The sequence below is a fragment of the Festucalex cinctus genome, chromosome 8, assembly GCF_051991245.1.
Source record: "Festucalex cinctus isolate MCC-2025b chromosome 8, RoL_Fcin_1.0, whole genome shotgun sequence".
Taxonomy (NCBI): Eukaryota; Metazoa; Chordata; class Actinopteri; order Syngnathiformes; family Syngnathidae; genus Festucalex; species Festucalex cinctus.
In genome coordinates this window covers 27,889,025-27,905,891 of record NC_135418.1, presented here as the reverse complement: position 1 = coordinate 27,905,891, position 16,867 = coordinate 27,889,025, and the positions used below count along the sequence as shown (strand labels likewise).

The 16,867-nt window shown below is 40.8% G+C and overlaps 1 protein-coding gene across 2 annotated transcripts in view; it reads right to left on the bottom strand.

Annotated features, from left to right (window-relative positions):
- Nucleotides 1–16,867, bottom strand: part of wnt4 (wingless-type MMTV integration site family, member 4) — a 91,681-nt gene that overhangs the window by 12,067 nt on the left and 62,747 nt on the right. Inside the window, exon 1 of one of the 2 annotated variants that reach the window (XM_077529516.1) lies at nt 11,079–11,533. The exons of the other annotated variant lie outside the window; for it this stretch is intronic. Coding sequence (XP_077385642.1) covers nt 11,079–11,290 — 212 coding nt within the window. The 5' untranslated portion in view covers nt 11,291–11,533. Of the gene's footprint in view, nt 1–11,078; nt 11,534–16,867 lie in introns of those variants that run through there. 2 annotated transcript variants of the gene reach the window in all.

Here is a 16,867-nt window from a genome sequence, read left to right as displayed (position 1 = left end):
CAAGGTGACGTCACGACAACATTTTCCGCCATGTTGCGGGTCTTTTTGCTCCCTTAGGAGGCAACAGCTGGGGCAAGCTGATTTGTTTTCTAATCCATTGTTTCTAAACTCGGCTGTGCCATGTATACCTGTGAGTATTTGTGAGCTGGAAAGTTGATGCGAGGGTGGCATAATGGTGGAAAATATGGCGAGCGTGTCGTTCTTACTGTATTTAAGTATTTCCGTTTGGCTCGTGCGGTCTTTCTCGAGTACTCCGGCTTCCTTCCACCTTCAGAAAATTATGTTAGGTCGGGCGGTGCAGATCCATACAAGTATCGATACTAAAGTGTGCATCGGGATCGTATCGATACCAAACAGCTAGCATCGATCCTTTACATTTATTTATTTATTTATTTTGATTTCTCGTGCAATCCCTTTGGAGTTTTTTTTTTTTTTTTTTTTTTTTTTTTTTAACAGTGAATGACATTTTACACTGTCATATTATGTTTAGTTTGAGCTTCTTCCAGATACTGTGCAGCACAACATGTAAGTATCGTATTATGTGTCTCGATTAAAGAAACTTTGGTAGCTGACGTTTCTTTAAGTGCAGAACGGCGACAGGAACTAAGAACATGAAGATTATTACGACATTGCGACTTTAAACAACGGCCCAGGCATGTTTGCGTTGAGGATGTTAGATTATGGCATGTGTAAGAACTAGGGATGTAACGATAAGGGCAATATCGTGATATTAACTCATTCACTGCCAATGACGACTATAGACGTCAAAAATCCAAGCAAACAGCCAGTGCAAATTTTGACAAGAAATTTGAATTTAGTTTTAGTTATTCATTGTTTTCATTCATAGTTATTAATCCTCATTGTTATGAATAACAACGATGACAACAATTTCATTGCTAAGTGCTACCATCGTGCATAGTGATTGGTCTTGGTCTTACTGAGACCACAAACTGGGTCTCGACCTCCAGAAGTCAATTGCTCCTTATTTTTGTCAACTAAAGTTGGATTAAAACTCAAATACAATTAGGTGACTAAGTTATGACTAAGGCTTTAATTAAATTTAGTCAGAAGACTATAACTAAAACTAAATTTAAATTTCTTTTTTTTTAAATTAAAATTTTAATTTAAAATGTTCTCTTTTTTTTTTTTTTTTTTTTAAATTAACACTGGTCGTTTGCTTGGATTTTTGACGTCTAGTTGTCATTGGCAGTGAATGAGTTAAAACTGCCACAATATCGTTGTCGTCGTGTTCACAATATTTAAAAGGAACACATCTGTTTATATATAAAAAAAATAAAAATAAAAAAAAAGTCAGGTTGATTTCCATTTGTGCAGTTCTAGCACCCTCTAGTGGCGAGTTTATTAGTGCAATTAAATTTTCATTAGGGATGTTTTGGCCTTCTATGTTTAAAATCTATGCTAATTGTCAGGTGAAGGGGAACCTAATTTGCTTGTGAAGCGATAAATATGTGCTTGCATTGGCAAGTAAGTGCCTCAATATTGTTATTAGAGATTGTAGGTGCTTTATATTCATTGCTGTTATGTATTTTTTTTTAGTATGAACTCATTTCTTTTTACAATATTGTGACCTTTTTTAAATATCACTAACAACCCCCATAATATCGTGATAATTATCGTATCGTGACCTTCAAATGGTGATAATATCGTATCGTGATGTTTGGATATCGTTACATCCCTAGTAAATCAGTCCTCATGCCAAAAGTTAGCCAATCTAAATCAATGTGGGCAGGCGGCACCAGCCAATGAGGTGAAGGCGGGCTGGATTATCTCGGCAAAGGAGAAGTGCTCACTATCACAGATTTAGACTGGTTTGTCAACAATATTTGAGAGACGATGGCTGTGTAGATCAACATCAGGTCCGTATATAGTTTAGAGCTGTCAAAATGAGTCGATTAATCGACAAGCAATCACTATTTCTATTTCAATCATCGAGTAGTCATTTGTAGCTTTTTTTTTTTTAATTGTCCAAATCCTCTGATTTCAGCATAACAAGTACTTGTTCACTGGTTTCTGTAGTCTTTCATGAAATAAGACAAGACCGATTATGTAACTCACACTCGCGATTTGAAAAAAAAAAAAAAAATCAACCCGAATGTGCCACATCAACATTCTTAGAAGATGTTTAGTTGTGAAGATTGTGCCAACTTGTCCTTTCTTGTTGCACCTGTAGCCTCCGCGGCTGTCGTTACCGTGCACCCTCATATCCTGCCTGCCAGTTACGATGGGCCGGATGACAAGCAAAAAAAAAAAAAAGCTCTGTATCCTGTGCACGTTTCCAAAATTCAAAGATTTTGGCAAATTTAAATGCACACTTGTACAATATATTTCTACTGTATTTGTAAACCGCTCCCAATGTGACCTTTGACCCCGCTATTAACTCATTGACTCCCAGCCATTTTCACAGAAGCAGTCCCGTTCGCTCCCGGCTGTTTTCCTGGATTTTGACTGATTTTGCAAGGCCCACAGAATATTGTGTTCAATTGCTATGAAAGAAAAGAAAGATAAAAGTCTCTTCTTTCATCAGGAAAAAAAAAAGTATGTTTCTATCTGTTTCCGTTTTGCAGCAATTAGCATTAGAAGAGAGCTAAGTTTCATCAGATGGCCCTGGTTGATCTCCTTTGCTCTGCTGCCACCTGCTGGCCGTTTGTGTAATAACTACCATTTCCGCAACCGTTCTTTGCAGCTGAGAGGCTGCATCAAAGCCTTCTGTATGCTCTAGCATAAAAAAACAACAACAACAAAAACGTATAAATACGTCTTTGGAACACTTAGAACATTAACTCATTTACTCCCAAAAACGTATAAATACGTTCTATTTTAAATATTACCATGCTCCCAAAGATGTAATTATACGTTTTGGCTTTGATGCAACCTCTGAACTTAAGAGAATGCTTGAAGCAATGGTAGTTATTACAAAAACGGCCAGCAGATGGCAGCAGAGTATAAGAGATCAAAAAGCTCTTTTCCCCACTATTTTAAACAGATTTGTGAATAATGATGAAACTTAGCCATAACCTAATGATAATTGATGCAAAATGGAAACAGCTAGAAATACACTTTTTTTTCCTGATGAAAGAAGAGACATTATTTTTTCTTTTGGTAAGTACCATGTTTTTATAGCAATAGGACACAATATGCTATGGGCGTTGCAAAATCAGTCAAAATCCAGTAAAACAGCGAAAATGTCCTGGGAGTGAATGAGTTAAAAAAAAAACGTATTTATACGTTATTGGGAGTAAATGAGTTAAGTACATGATTTATTCATGCAGTCAGATTAAGGAACATGATTGGTTGAAAAGGCATTTCTAAAGACTCACATCCATTCATTCACTGTGCGAGATGTGGAAATGTCCTCGCTCGTGGAAGTGGGCGAGTCTGGACACGCACCGTCCAGCTTTCTATTTATCACACGCTTGTAAACTATGTGTTGCATATTTTGTATGGATAAAGACATATCTGTGTAGGAGGCTAGAATGCATATTTGGTCCTTGCCTCGTCACCGCCGAAGAGTCTCCTTCTTGTAAGAAGAAAAAGGACCACGCCCTTTTCAACGTTAGACCGGGGATGAAATGTGGATGAAGGTCACGAAAGGGTCAGGTATGCGTTTGTATAAAATGCAAAACCAATAAATGTGCAACCTCTCATGAGACGTGATGAAACGGAGAATGTGTGGTGCCATATTTGAGAGATTGCGAGGTGTGAATATGACATGTTTGATTGTCTGCTATATGTAAATTATTCAAAATGTGTTGATGAAAATAGGATTTGAAGGGCCTGCAATAATAATAATAATAAAAAAAAACTGTTATTAGTATTTTGTGTGGTGTAATCCTTTCTCATACTACAAATTCCTTATGATGCAAATTATAATGTCGAGACTTACGTCTCTAATTACCCTGTTATGTATGTATATGTATTAGGGGTGGGGGAAAAAAAATCGATATCGCAATATATTGTTGCGCTCTCTGTTGCAATGAATTATCGATACATTGACAGTAGATATCGATGTCATGTGTCCAGTTGTGCAGTGTTGTTATAAATGTTTATGCACTTAAACTCATTCAAACCCAAAGACGTATAAATACGTTTTTCAATACTTTGTTCTTCACTCCCAAAAACATATTTATACGTTTTTTTTTTGTTTTTTTTTAATGCTAAAGCATAGCAAGATAGAGCTTCTGACATGAAGAGGTCATTTAAAACAATGGTAGTTATTGCAAAAAAAAAAACGGCCAGCAGGTGGCAGAAGAGTATAAGAGATCAGCCAGGGCCATTTGCAACAAGCTCTTTTTGCCAGTGTTTTCAACAGGATTGTTAATAATGATGAAACTTAGCAATATTCTAATGCTAATTGCTGCAAAATGGAAACGGATATGTTTTTATAGCAATAGAACAGAACATTCTGTGGACCTTGCAAAGTCAGTCAAAATCCAGTAAAACAGACAGGAGCAAATGGCTGGGAATTAAAGAGTTAATTTGTCTCACTTTACAATGTTTACGGTTAAAAGGCTCAGAGGCAGTGAGGCACAATGCAGAACTTTGTACATTGTACACGTTTTGGCATTAAATAAATGCACAATTAGACATTTTCCTTTTTCAGGGCATTTGTTTGGCTTTTTCAGTCACATATTGTGATATATTGCTTTTTTTTTTTTTTGACAATACATCGAAAATAAGAGATGTCGTGTATCGGGATATTACCGATATCATGAGTCAAATATCGTCACAGTATCGAATCGTGGTTTGCCCGTATCGTCCCACCCCTAGTATGTATGTACTGTATGTATGGAATTTGATGGACTGATATGCTTGGTTTGACTTTGGTGGCCCAAAAAAACATAACAAAAAAAAAAAAAAAAAAAAAAAAATCTCAATAATAAACTCCTGAAATATGCAGAGGATCTGCAGGTTCACGTGATAGACTGAACAAATATTTGACTCGTCACAAGCCCTTGCAACGCACACTTAAGCCACTGCAAACAGTTATTCGAAATATGTACCTTTATCTTGCCCAATATGAAAACAGAGACACACACACAAAAAAAAAAAAAAAAGCATTATCCGCTGCATGTTTTCGATCCGAGCCAACCATTTTCTATAACGCTTATCCTCGGCAAAAAAAAAATAAAAAAAATATTGCATTGCACAAAAATGTAAAACGAGAAAGAATGTCCAAGCTAACAGTCATAAAAAAAAAACAAAAAAAAAACTTACATTAATACTGAAACATGACCACATACCAAAGCAAACAAATGATCCGACAAATAAATGCAAGCAAGTAACGAGACAACGAGCAACACCTGCAACACGACCTTCGAGTGAGCCGAGGGAGCTGATTGGTAGACACAAGGAATGGGAGGGGTTGACGAGAGCAGGTGGACACAAAAACCATAAAACCAGACGCATGGACCAAAGCCACAACATGAAAAATAATTCAACTTCAAGAAAAATAACACAAATCATAACATCCTCATTAGCGTCACAGGTGAAACTAGCTGCCGACGGTTGGCTACTAATTGAAACTAATTGAAAACCCTCCCGCATTTACGTGACAGTGACAAGCAGTCGTCCTCCACGTATTGACTCGGTTCACGAGCATATTACGTTTTCCTTCATTGACCACCATTAACGTTTTTATTCATAAAAGGGCCAAAACATGCCTTGTGAAAATTAAACTGCACTAAGAAACTATCCACCAGAGGGTGCTAGAACAGCACAGATGGAAATCAACTTGACTTTTAAAACAAAAAACAAAAAACAAAAAAAAGATGTGCTTCTTTGAATATCGTGACATAACGACGACTATATATATTGTGGCAGTTTTAATATCGCGATATCACAATATTGCCGTTATCGTTACATCCCTAGTATATACCAAAAAGGTGGAATTCATACTCATCTTTTGATCTGAACGCCAAATGTCTTCAGTCAAAAATAAAGTAGACCTTGACACTTGCTGTTCCAATACTTTTGGAGGGCTCTGTTGCCCTTTTACAAAACAATTACAATGGCAGTTGAAAGTCACATCTTGCAAGTTTGTCGTATCTGCTCGCCGGCATTCAACAACAGACGGAATGGATTTGCAGCCGCATCTGCAATTAACTCATTTGCTCCCAATAACGTGTAAATACGTTTTTTTTTTTTGGGTCGCTCTTGCCCTGTGGCGTGGCTGTTGGTCCGATCTGCTCTCAGCTATAATCCTCGTCCTAATCTGGTCATCCTGCGCTGATTCAAGTGCGCCATGATAATTGCGCAGCCGTCAAAGTGAGTGACAAGAGGGCTCGGAAATAAATAACGTGCGTGTGGCAACCTCATTGCAGTCATGTGAATGTGAACAAAAGTGTGAGGCGCCAGCGTGGACTGCCAAGGTCTCCGCTTTCTCTGGTTACCTTGCCGCCTCTTTAGCACCTCACCACGGTTATGCGGGACGTGCGCTTGACTGCGTGCCCGCGCGCACGTTTGAGCCGACAGGTGACATGTGTGCAACACATTCATGCTACTAGTACAGGGCTGTCCAAACTTTTTCATTTGAGGGCCACGTACAGAAAATCAGAAGGACAATCAGGCTTGTGTGAGTGTCACATGACCAATGCCAGAAAACAGCTGAGTTGTGATTGGTGAGAACTAGAGTTGTTCCGATACCGCTTTTTGGCCCCCGATACCGATACCCAGCTTTGCAGTATCGGCCGATACCGATACCATACCGATACGTACGGGTTTTTTTTTCCTCAACATGAAAAAGCTGTCCTGCTATTGGTTCAGAGCATTCAAGGGCCAATAGGATCTCTTAGATCGGCATGCAGTGAACATGTCACATACCAGTGAATGTCGTGCACCAGCAAGACACAAGATGCTGCATCCAAAATCCTATATTGGCGTCAGAATTAATGGTATCGGCATGTTACTTGTGAGCAGTCACCGATACCGATACCACTGTTTTAATGCAGTATCGGCACATCTGCCGATACCAGTATCGGTATCGGAACAACACTAGTGAGAACTGAACAACTGTGATGCCATTTTCAGTCGGAAGCAAGTGGCAAAATGGCCGCCACCTGAAACGGATAAAATTGGGTGGATTTTGCTATAATAATTAAGGTATCATATCATATCATATCATATCATATCATATCATATCATATCATATCATATCATATATCATATGATATAATAATTTCAAAGAAAAATATTGGGTTGACTTCCATAAGACACAAAAGTAGGATGATTCACATAACAAGTTGCCATAAATCGGAGCTACCTGGTAAGCTTTTTATGATGTAACTTAAATCCCTCAAGTGTTAAAAAGTAATCCCTCCATTTTGACTGATCATTTAACAAATAAGATTTATGGTAGTCTCGACAGTATGGTAGACAATTTTCTTCTTTATTTCTTTGAGTTACATGCATTGTGGATGGAGACTAGTATACAGGTATATATACTGTAAGAAAATGGCAGCACGACCATCAATAAAATCTGAACTAACAGCAAACCCACGACAGCATATAGCTGCACAAAAGTGTAACGCACTTCAATTGTCGTCATATTATTAATGCTTTTATAGTCACTGCCTGCAGCGCACACTATTGTAAACTACATATTTGAGGATGATGCTGGTCATAATTCTTGTATAAAACCTAAAGCCCAATAAAAAAAAAAATTAAAAAGAAAAAGTCGACGCAGCCCTGTTCAACCGCCAGGTTTTTATGTTTCGAAAAACGAGACCGAGATAAATCTTTGGGAAAGTTTTTCCGCATTTATTGTGGCCAAACTGAAGTCAAGTGAAAAAAATAACATATTTTATAGAGGGCAAGTAAAAATAAACTACTGAGATAATGTTGCATAAGTGTGCACACCCTCCAATATTGCTCCCGAGTGTTCATTGTGTTTCCTTTTTATTTACTTTTTTTTTTTTTTTTTCCAAATGAAGATATATTATGATTGCCTCTGAGGCCTCTCAGGTGTGTCCCGCTTTCCGTATGAATTGAGACCGTAAGGGGCAGGATATTGTTTTCCCTTTCTATCCCATAACTTTCTCTTGAAGTTCAAGTCTCCTTTTAACTGCTCTGCGTCGGTTGTTGCTTTAGCATGACTGAAACGAGGCCCCACAGGTCCAAATTCTTCTTCCATGCGCGCAGCTGTTACCTGCACTTCATGGGCCGGGGTCCCACCTAACATTTACACCTCCACTGTAAAAACAACCAAATTTCCCCCATAGTAAATCACCACATTTTTGAGTGAGCCCAACTGACAGTCGATTCTTTGAATAGCGATGCAATAGCATACATTAGATGTCACTTAGAGAAACTTTTATAAAACAATTTCTGGGGACATATATAGCAGCATGCACGTGCCACTCAAATCTAGGGTTTAATTCACAACTCTTGGTAAATACTTTTTTTTTTTTTATAAGGGTGTTGTGCAACTTAGTAATTATTCTTGACCAAATTAAAGGAAGCATGCCTTAAGCCTGATTCAAAACATGATTTTGAAGATATTTTAAAAGGTTGGAATTGGACAATTAACTCTTTTACTGCCACACGTTATAAAAAAGAAAAGAAAAAAAAAAAAAAAAACTCCACAGTGCCATTTCGCCAATTACGAGCATTCATCAGATTCCATCAGATTCCTTCCGTCACATTTCATTGTAATTCCATGCATCAGCAGCCCATTGAAAAAGAGACACAATGCTGCCATCTGCTGGCCACAGTTAGGTGGTGTTTTTGATTCCACAACCCATTGACCAGGCAGCGCTGCACTTAGATGTTGCTCCGTCAATTTAAGAAAAAAAAAAAAAAAAACGTAGATGACGTCATTTCACGTTTCTGGCAGCATACATCTTGATTTTACTAATCGCTATTAAACGTTTTTGTCAGTCAAAGAGTTAAAAAGCGACAACACTGGGACTTTATTTCTTAAAATGAGGCATGAAGTCAGTTAGATTTTCACTGGTTTGAGTTGGTGCATGACCCCTTAGATCAGGAGTCTCCAAGTTGGGTCCTCGAGAGCCCCTACCCAGCCTGTTTTCCACCTTTCCCTCCGCTAACACACCTGATTCATGATCGGGCTCGTTATCGGGCTTCTGCAAAGCTTGCTGATTAGCTGATCATTAGATTCAGCTCGTTCGTCTCGTTTGTTCCTGCGCCGCTGAAAGTGGAGGTAAAAGTGACGCTTCGGCGTGTGTGCAGTCCACGCGGCGTAATCCCGCCGAGCAGACTGGCAGCTCCGCAAGCTTGCGAGCTTGCCTGCACATGTCTGCTGTCACCACGCCTTCAAGTCACAAACAGCACATGAATTACTCTGCACTCCGTGACAAGAGTTCAAGGCGCTTGGCAAAAGCTTTCGCACGCGCTTCTTTCTCATTAGTGTCAATCCGTATAAGCAGTGACAGTATTATCTTAACTCATTTACTCCCAATAACGTATAAATAAGTTTTTTTTAAATGCTCTAAGTGTCCCAAAGACGTATTTATACGTTTTTTTTTGTTTTTGTTTTTTTTTTTATGCTAGAGCAGAGAGAAGGCTTTGATGCAGCCTCTCAACTGCAAAGAACGGTTGCAGAAATGGTAGTTATTACACAAACGGCCAGCAGGTGGCAGCAGAGCAAAGGAGATCAACCAGGGCCATCTCGAAAAAAGCTAAATTACTTACAATTTTAAATAGATTTGCGAAAACTGATAAAACTTAGCTCTCTTCTAATGCTAATTGCTGCAAAACGGAAACAGATAGAAACATACTTTTTTTTCCCTATGAAAGAAGAGACTTTAATCTTTCTTTTGATCGGTTCCATGCTTTTATAGCAATTGAACACAATATTCTGTGTATGGTAGTCATTGCAAAAAACGGCCAGCAGGTGGCAGAAGAGTATAAGAGATCAGCCAGGGCCATTTGCAACAAGCCCTTTTTGCCAGTGTTTTCAACAGGTTTGTGAATAATGATGAAACTTAGCAATATTCTAATGCTAATTGCTGCAAAATGGAAACAGACGTGCTTTCATAGCAATAGAACACAATATTCTGTGGGCCTTGCAAAAATCAGTGAAAATCCAGTAAAACAGCCGGGAGCGAACGGGACTGCTTCTGTGAAAATGGCGGCGGGTGAATTGAAATTAATGTCAACATAAAGTTAAAGTCCACACGCTTTCGAGAGAACGAGCAAAAATAACTCGCACTCGTGCGCACCCTGATCATCATCATCATCAAATTTATAGACCCAAAAGATGACCAAGGTGGGGGCGTGTTTTTGCGGACTGAAATGGACGGTTCCTCTCTAAACGATCGACACGTAAATGGAAGATAAAAGGTTTTGAATCGCAGCGCTTAAAAAAAAAAAATGGAGTGCGGAGGAATGCCGAGAAACCCACCTAACCGTCCCATCCGCCTCCCACCAGAGTGCATTTAGAGCAGGCACACACACGTGCGACCCCAGCACACAGCATTCCTTAATTTTGCTTCATTTGCATCATTAGAATGAATCATAAATTGTGCATGGACGACTGCTCATTTTTGTAAGAAATGACACAAACACATCTTTCACTTTGCATTAAAAGTCCGTCTCGCTTCCCCACATAAGTGAAGAATAGCTCTTGCCGCCATTTATATGACGTTTAAGATTTGCAGCTTTAATTATCTGTCTCTCTATTTTGTGTCTTCATCATGTATAAGCACTTCTTTCAAAAAAAAAAGAGTTATGGGTGTGATGCAAGAGAAGTGTTTCAACTATTTGGCTTTAAACAGCCACTGAAATTTACGAGTTTCATATTATTGCATGCAAAACGGCAAGTCATCATCACTGATGACAATTTATGCCGTTTTTAAAATGGACGTGCATGCTGTTTCACTTTGGATATACGACTGCAAAATAAAATAAAAAAAAATGGGGTGCATGCAAGGATTTTAATAAATGATTAAATGTGGGAGTCTCCGCTTGTCTGTCTGTGTTTAACAATTAACTCGTGCCTGCCTGCATGTGCTGTTTGCATGATGAAAATGAAGACGGGTGATGTCAAGCTGAAGATGCAAGAAAGAAAGAAAAGGTGGAAAAAGTGTACTTGAACTCACAGCCAGTTGCTGGCATTGGCCGAGAGGAGCACACAGCAGAGCATCAGCACACACCGCGACACACACTCCTCTGTCATCTCAGCTCGGCGCGGAGGAGAAGCTCCTCGAGAGTGCAAATAATCCCGTGATGGAGACTCCTTGCCCGGGCTGGGAACGGATGCGACCAGGCTGCTGCTTGCCAGGCTGCTGTTTTTAATCCATCGCATTCGCATCCAGCGCTTCGGCCACGCGCGGGCCTCCGCGCAAGTCTCCCGTCCGTCGGCCCCTTCCTCGCGCCCCTCCGCCCCCACTGGAGGGATGCGATGTTGTCAAAAATGCAGTCAAACTTTGCATTCAACTTCACCCCCCGCAGAGAGCACACGAGGGCAACCATACAAGTTGAGGGGGGGGGGGGGGAACAAAAAAAACAAACAAAAAAAACAGTTCCGATGCTGCTTTTATAAAACGTCTATCCTGTCATCGGGCAGCCTGATTCGCTCCTCGCACCCATCGAGTTGTCACAGATCCACGGCAGACTTCACACGCGCGCTCGTTTTGGGTCTGGCAGAGAAGCCAGCGCGAATGCTGACTTTAGTTGGAGGGGGCGGTGCGAGTATGTGGAGGTATGGCAGAGAGTTTGTGGGGGGGGGATGAGGGAGGCGGGCTCATGTGTGTGTGTGTGCGTTACGGCACTATATGGGGTCTATTCACGAAGAATGCGCTGCGTCCCGGTAATAGCGCGAAATATTGCACCACAATTGCACCCGCAGTCTGCGCCCGCAGTTGCCCACCTATTCACGAAGGATTTTTGCTCTAATCATATAGCGGCGCAAACACGCCCACAAAACTGACAGCTTGGAGGAAACTTGCACCTGATTTACCACACATGTCAACAAATTTGCGGCAAGAAAATGGTTGTTGTAGTAAAGATGAGATGATCAGAAAGCGAGGTTGGACCGAGAGTAATTAAGCGTTGAGAGCGCAATTAAGATGTAGAGAGCAGAAAGGACGACAACGACGTCATTCATTCATGAAGTACAAATTATTGGTGCGATCGTTTTTTAGAAATGTCATTTTAGAGGTTAGCGTGGGCGTACAGTATGCATCTGGTACGTAAATATGATCGGAAAATGCCGCCCCGCCATTGCCGATCAGGTTACGTTATGTGTCCTAAACCAACATAGAAAAATCTCTCAATCTCTCTCTCTCGCTATCAGTCTCTCTCTCTCTCTCTCTCTCTCTCTCTCTCTCTCTCCCTCTTTCTATCTCTCACTCAATCTCTCTCTCTCTCTCTCTTTCGCTCTCTCTCTCTCTCTCTCTCTCTCTCTCTCTCTCTCTCTCTCTCTCTCTTTCTATCTCTCACTCTCAATCTCTCTCTCTCTCTCTCTCTCTTTCGCTCTCAATCTCTTTCTCTCTCTCTCTCTCTCTCTCTCTCTCAATCTCTCTCTCTTTCGCTCTCAATCTCTCTCTCGCTATCAGTCTCGCTCTCTCGCTCTCTCTCTCTCTCTCTCTCTCTCTCTCTCTCTCTCTCTCTCTCTCTCTCTCTTTCGCTCTCAATCTCTTTCGCTCTCTCTCTCTCTCTCTCAATCTCTCTCTCTTTCGCTCTCAATCTCTCTCTCGCTATCAGTCTCGCTCTCTCTCTCTCTCTTTCGCTCTCAATCTCTCTCTCTCTCTCTCTCTCTCTCTCTCTCTCTTTCTATCTCTCACTCTCAATCTCTCTCTCTCTCTCTCTTTCGCTCTCAATCTCTTTCGCTCTCTCTCTCTCTCTCTCTCTCTCTCAATCTCTCTCTCTTTCGCTCTCAATCTCTCTCTCGCTATCAGTCTCGCTCTCTCTCTCTCTCTCTCTTTCGCTCTCAATCTCTTTCGCTCTCTCTCTCTCTCTCTCTCTCTCTCTCTCTCTCGCTATCAGTCTATCTCTCTCTCTCTCACTCTCAATCTCTCTCTCTCTCTCTCTCTCTCCCCCCCCTCTCTCCTCTGCCGTGCATGTTGTGCCGCAAATGGCATGCACTGCTGTCATGATCCTGGGATCGAGGTTGCGGCAGGTTAATACATGCTTTCCAAAAACATTATTTTTTTTATTATTCAAACTCTGTGTGGCTATTTGCGCTGGCATTATAGTGAATTAGACGCTATATATCAATGAGTCTCATTTGCATTGGGGTGGACATATTTTGGGTCAAATAATACCTAATTTACATACGCACAAATAACACCGGCGCACCGTGGCGCATTCTGGTTGGCAGCGCACTTAGTGACGGATTTCCCCATCTGCGCGTGTTTAGTGAATCAGGCGCTCCCGGATTGCTCCATTTTTACCGGTTAGCCCGGTGCAGAGTCAAGGCAAACCTTTAGTGAATATGCCCCTATGTGTTTCCGAGGTCTCCTGGGAGGATGCAATAGCACAGCCATTCACTAATGCCCTCCCCAGCTATCCCCAGTCCTCTCCAACACTCACATAAACACGCCGGCTTTCACGTTACACACAGACGGCTACACACGCACGCTCCTCAAACCACTTGTTGGCAGCGGCTCACGCTCGCCGTCACACACTCAACCAAACTTTCTGCGGTCAGCGGGCTATTTAAAGCTTGGCAGCAAAAAAAAAAATGCGTTCGAACCCCGCGAATGGCAAATAACACGACAAATGTGAGGGACACTTTTGACTGATGTCAACATTTCAGAGTGGGGAAGACAGTCGTCGCGGTGTGTTGGAGTCATGTGGACTTGATCAGCGAGAGCAAAAGTGATGCAGGTGAGGAAGAGCACGGATGACCTTTCTATAAACGCACATCTTTATTTTGACACCAAGAATGCCAGATTGAGTGATGATGAAATGAATCACAATCATGCGCAGCATGTTCGGTTTGAGATGATGCAGCATATGTTGCACTGAACAAGTACTGGCTTGTGATTGCTGTGCGCAAGCAAATTATTGAATACAACTGTGAGAAGAAGAATTGAGAGTGGAAACAGAACCAGTTGGGGTTGGTTGGTCCATGGCCGTACGCCCGCATCCTCATCTGAAAACAAAACAACTTCTTTTTTTTTTGCCACCAACATTTTGTGACATTTAGCTTCAAACACCAGACTAAGTGCAATTTCTGCAGAAATTGCACTTAGTCTGGGAATTTCCTCTTTCCACGTCATGTGACCACTTCCTGACTTGTCATTGGAGCATTTTTTTTTTCATTTGCTCTCAAGTCACATGATCGCTATCGCTTGGATGCTAATGCTAATGCAACAGGACAACAGTTTTTTTTTGTATGTAATGATGATTTTTAAAAGTGTGTCACCACATTTTGCATTTCAAATGAACTTTGACCTGGGAATGCTGAAAGCTAATAGCTGAATGCTAAGATGTGAATGCATGTGGAATGCTTATGAAGTAAACATGAGAGATAAATTATGAAATGATAACCTCCTGGTTACTGGACAGCGCTTTTCCAACAGTGCCACCGAGCAGTGCTAATAGCAATAAACCAACCAGCAGGAAAAAAAAAAAAAAGCATCCCTGCTACTTCCTGCTTGGCCTCTACGTAACCACTTCCAAATATGGGTAAGCTTGCTTACACAGGTGAGCTGTGGTCTCTGCGCCCTGCCCCGTGGTGAACGCCACGAGAAGCAAGTGCAGTGTGAAAAGGATTTTTGTGTCACTTTTATGAAGGCCGCGTGACTAGTGATGACCTGTAGACATTACGGTCAACCGCGATGGGTCTCACTTGGACTGATATGTCATGTTTGCCAATCAAGTGAACGAAATGCACAAAAGTACATGCTTTTTATTGTTGTTGTTGTTGTTGTTGTTTTTTCATTCATCTTCTCAAACTTTAATTTTGGTTCTTAGGGTTAACAAAATTTGAAGTGAATCCGTCTTCAGCTGTTTGTTTTTAAATGCATTTGCCTTACCTTGCTGTTAAGACAATGACTGCAAAAAATGTGGAAAATATTTGTTGTTATCCATCCATCCATCCATCCATTATTCATCATCCATCCATATTATCATCCATCCATCCATCCATCCATCCATCCAATCCATCCATCTATCCATCCATCCATCCATCCATCCATCCTCCATCCATTATCATCCATCCATCCATCCAATCCATCATCCATCCATCCATCCATCCATCCATCCATCCATCCATCCTCCATCCATTATCATCCATCCATCCATCCATCCAATCCATCATCCATCCATCCATCCATCCATCCATCCATTATCATCCATCCATCCATCCATCCATCCATTATCATCCATCCATCCATCCATCCATCCATCCATTATTCATCTATCCATCCATTATCATCCATCCATCCATCCATCCAATCCATCATCCATCCATCCATCCATCCATCCATCCATCCATCCTCCATCCATTATCATCCATCCATCCATCCATCCATCCATCCATCCATCCATCCATCCATCCATCCATCCATCCATCCATCATCCATCCATCCATCCAATCCATCATCCATCCATCCATCCATCCATCCATCCATCCATCCATCCATCCTCCATCCATTATCATCCATCCATCCATCCATCCAATCCATCATCCATCCATCCATCCATCCATCCATCCATCCATTATCATCCATCCATCCATCCATCCATCCATCCATTATCATCCATCCATCCATCCATCCATCCATCCATTATTCATCTATCCATCCATTATCATCCATCCATCCATCCATCCAATCCATCATCCATCCATCCATCCATCCATCCATCCTCCATCCATTATCATCCATCCATCCATCCATCCATCCATCCATCCATCCATCCATCCATCCATCCATCATCCATCCATCCATCCATCCATCATCCATCCATCCATCAGTCAGTCACCACAGGAAATGCAGTACTGTATATTTACTTAATAAAATTAAAATTCTGAGATTATCTAAGTCAGTGTATAGTCGTGGCCAAAGTAGGATGTAGTGAGTAGTCAGAATGATTTTTGTGCCTGGCTGAATGCCGAAGAAACGGCACCGCTATAAATATTTGAGCACAAATGTGATTTATTTTCCAGATGAAAGTGTTTCAAACTTATTACACATAAATTTCGATATATAGAAATGTGAGAATATCCTTTCAAATGCTGAATGCTAATAATCAATTTGTTAGGTTCTTTTAGTTGTGGTGCAATAAGACACATTTTCAAACTTTAAGCAAGTACAGATGAATGGGAACTGTAAACTGTATCAATCTGGAATGTATCTAATTCTGTACACTATTATAGAAGTGCAAAAAAAACAATAAGTTAAGTACTAGTTTTCTATTTGCTGTTGTGTTGCGAATGATCATCTGGTCTGTGCGATCCCTCTGATCCACACTTTCCACATTCCGGGCCATTTCCCTGATCACACTCAACCAATATTTTCTTCACTTCTTCTGCACACATTATATTCAGTAGCAGAGAGGAAAACTGTACTGGAAATTGATGAACTGATGTTTATAAAACACAAAATAATTTGATTTGAGGGTAAAAAGGTGTTGTGGCAATTCCCCTGGGGGTTACCAACATCAGCTGTACCGCTGATTGACCAATAGAGGGCGGGAGTGAGCAAAGCAGCCCACTGATGAGGAAAGCAATTTTCAAGAGGTCTGTTTTTTTTTTTGTTTTTTGTTTTTTAAATCATGACGGTGAAAAGTGTCAAAAAAGACAAAACGAGATTAGTAAATCTGTGATGAGAATCAAACTAAAAATGTCAGGTAGAAGGGCTGAAATCATTGCTTGCTTCAAACTGTTTTTGTCACGCCAAGTTGTAGTCAAATGTAGAATAAAAGATATTTTTCAACA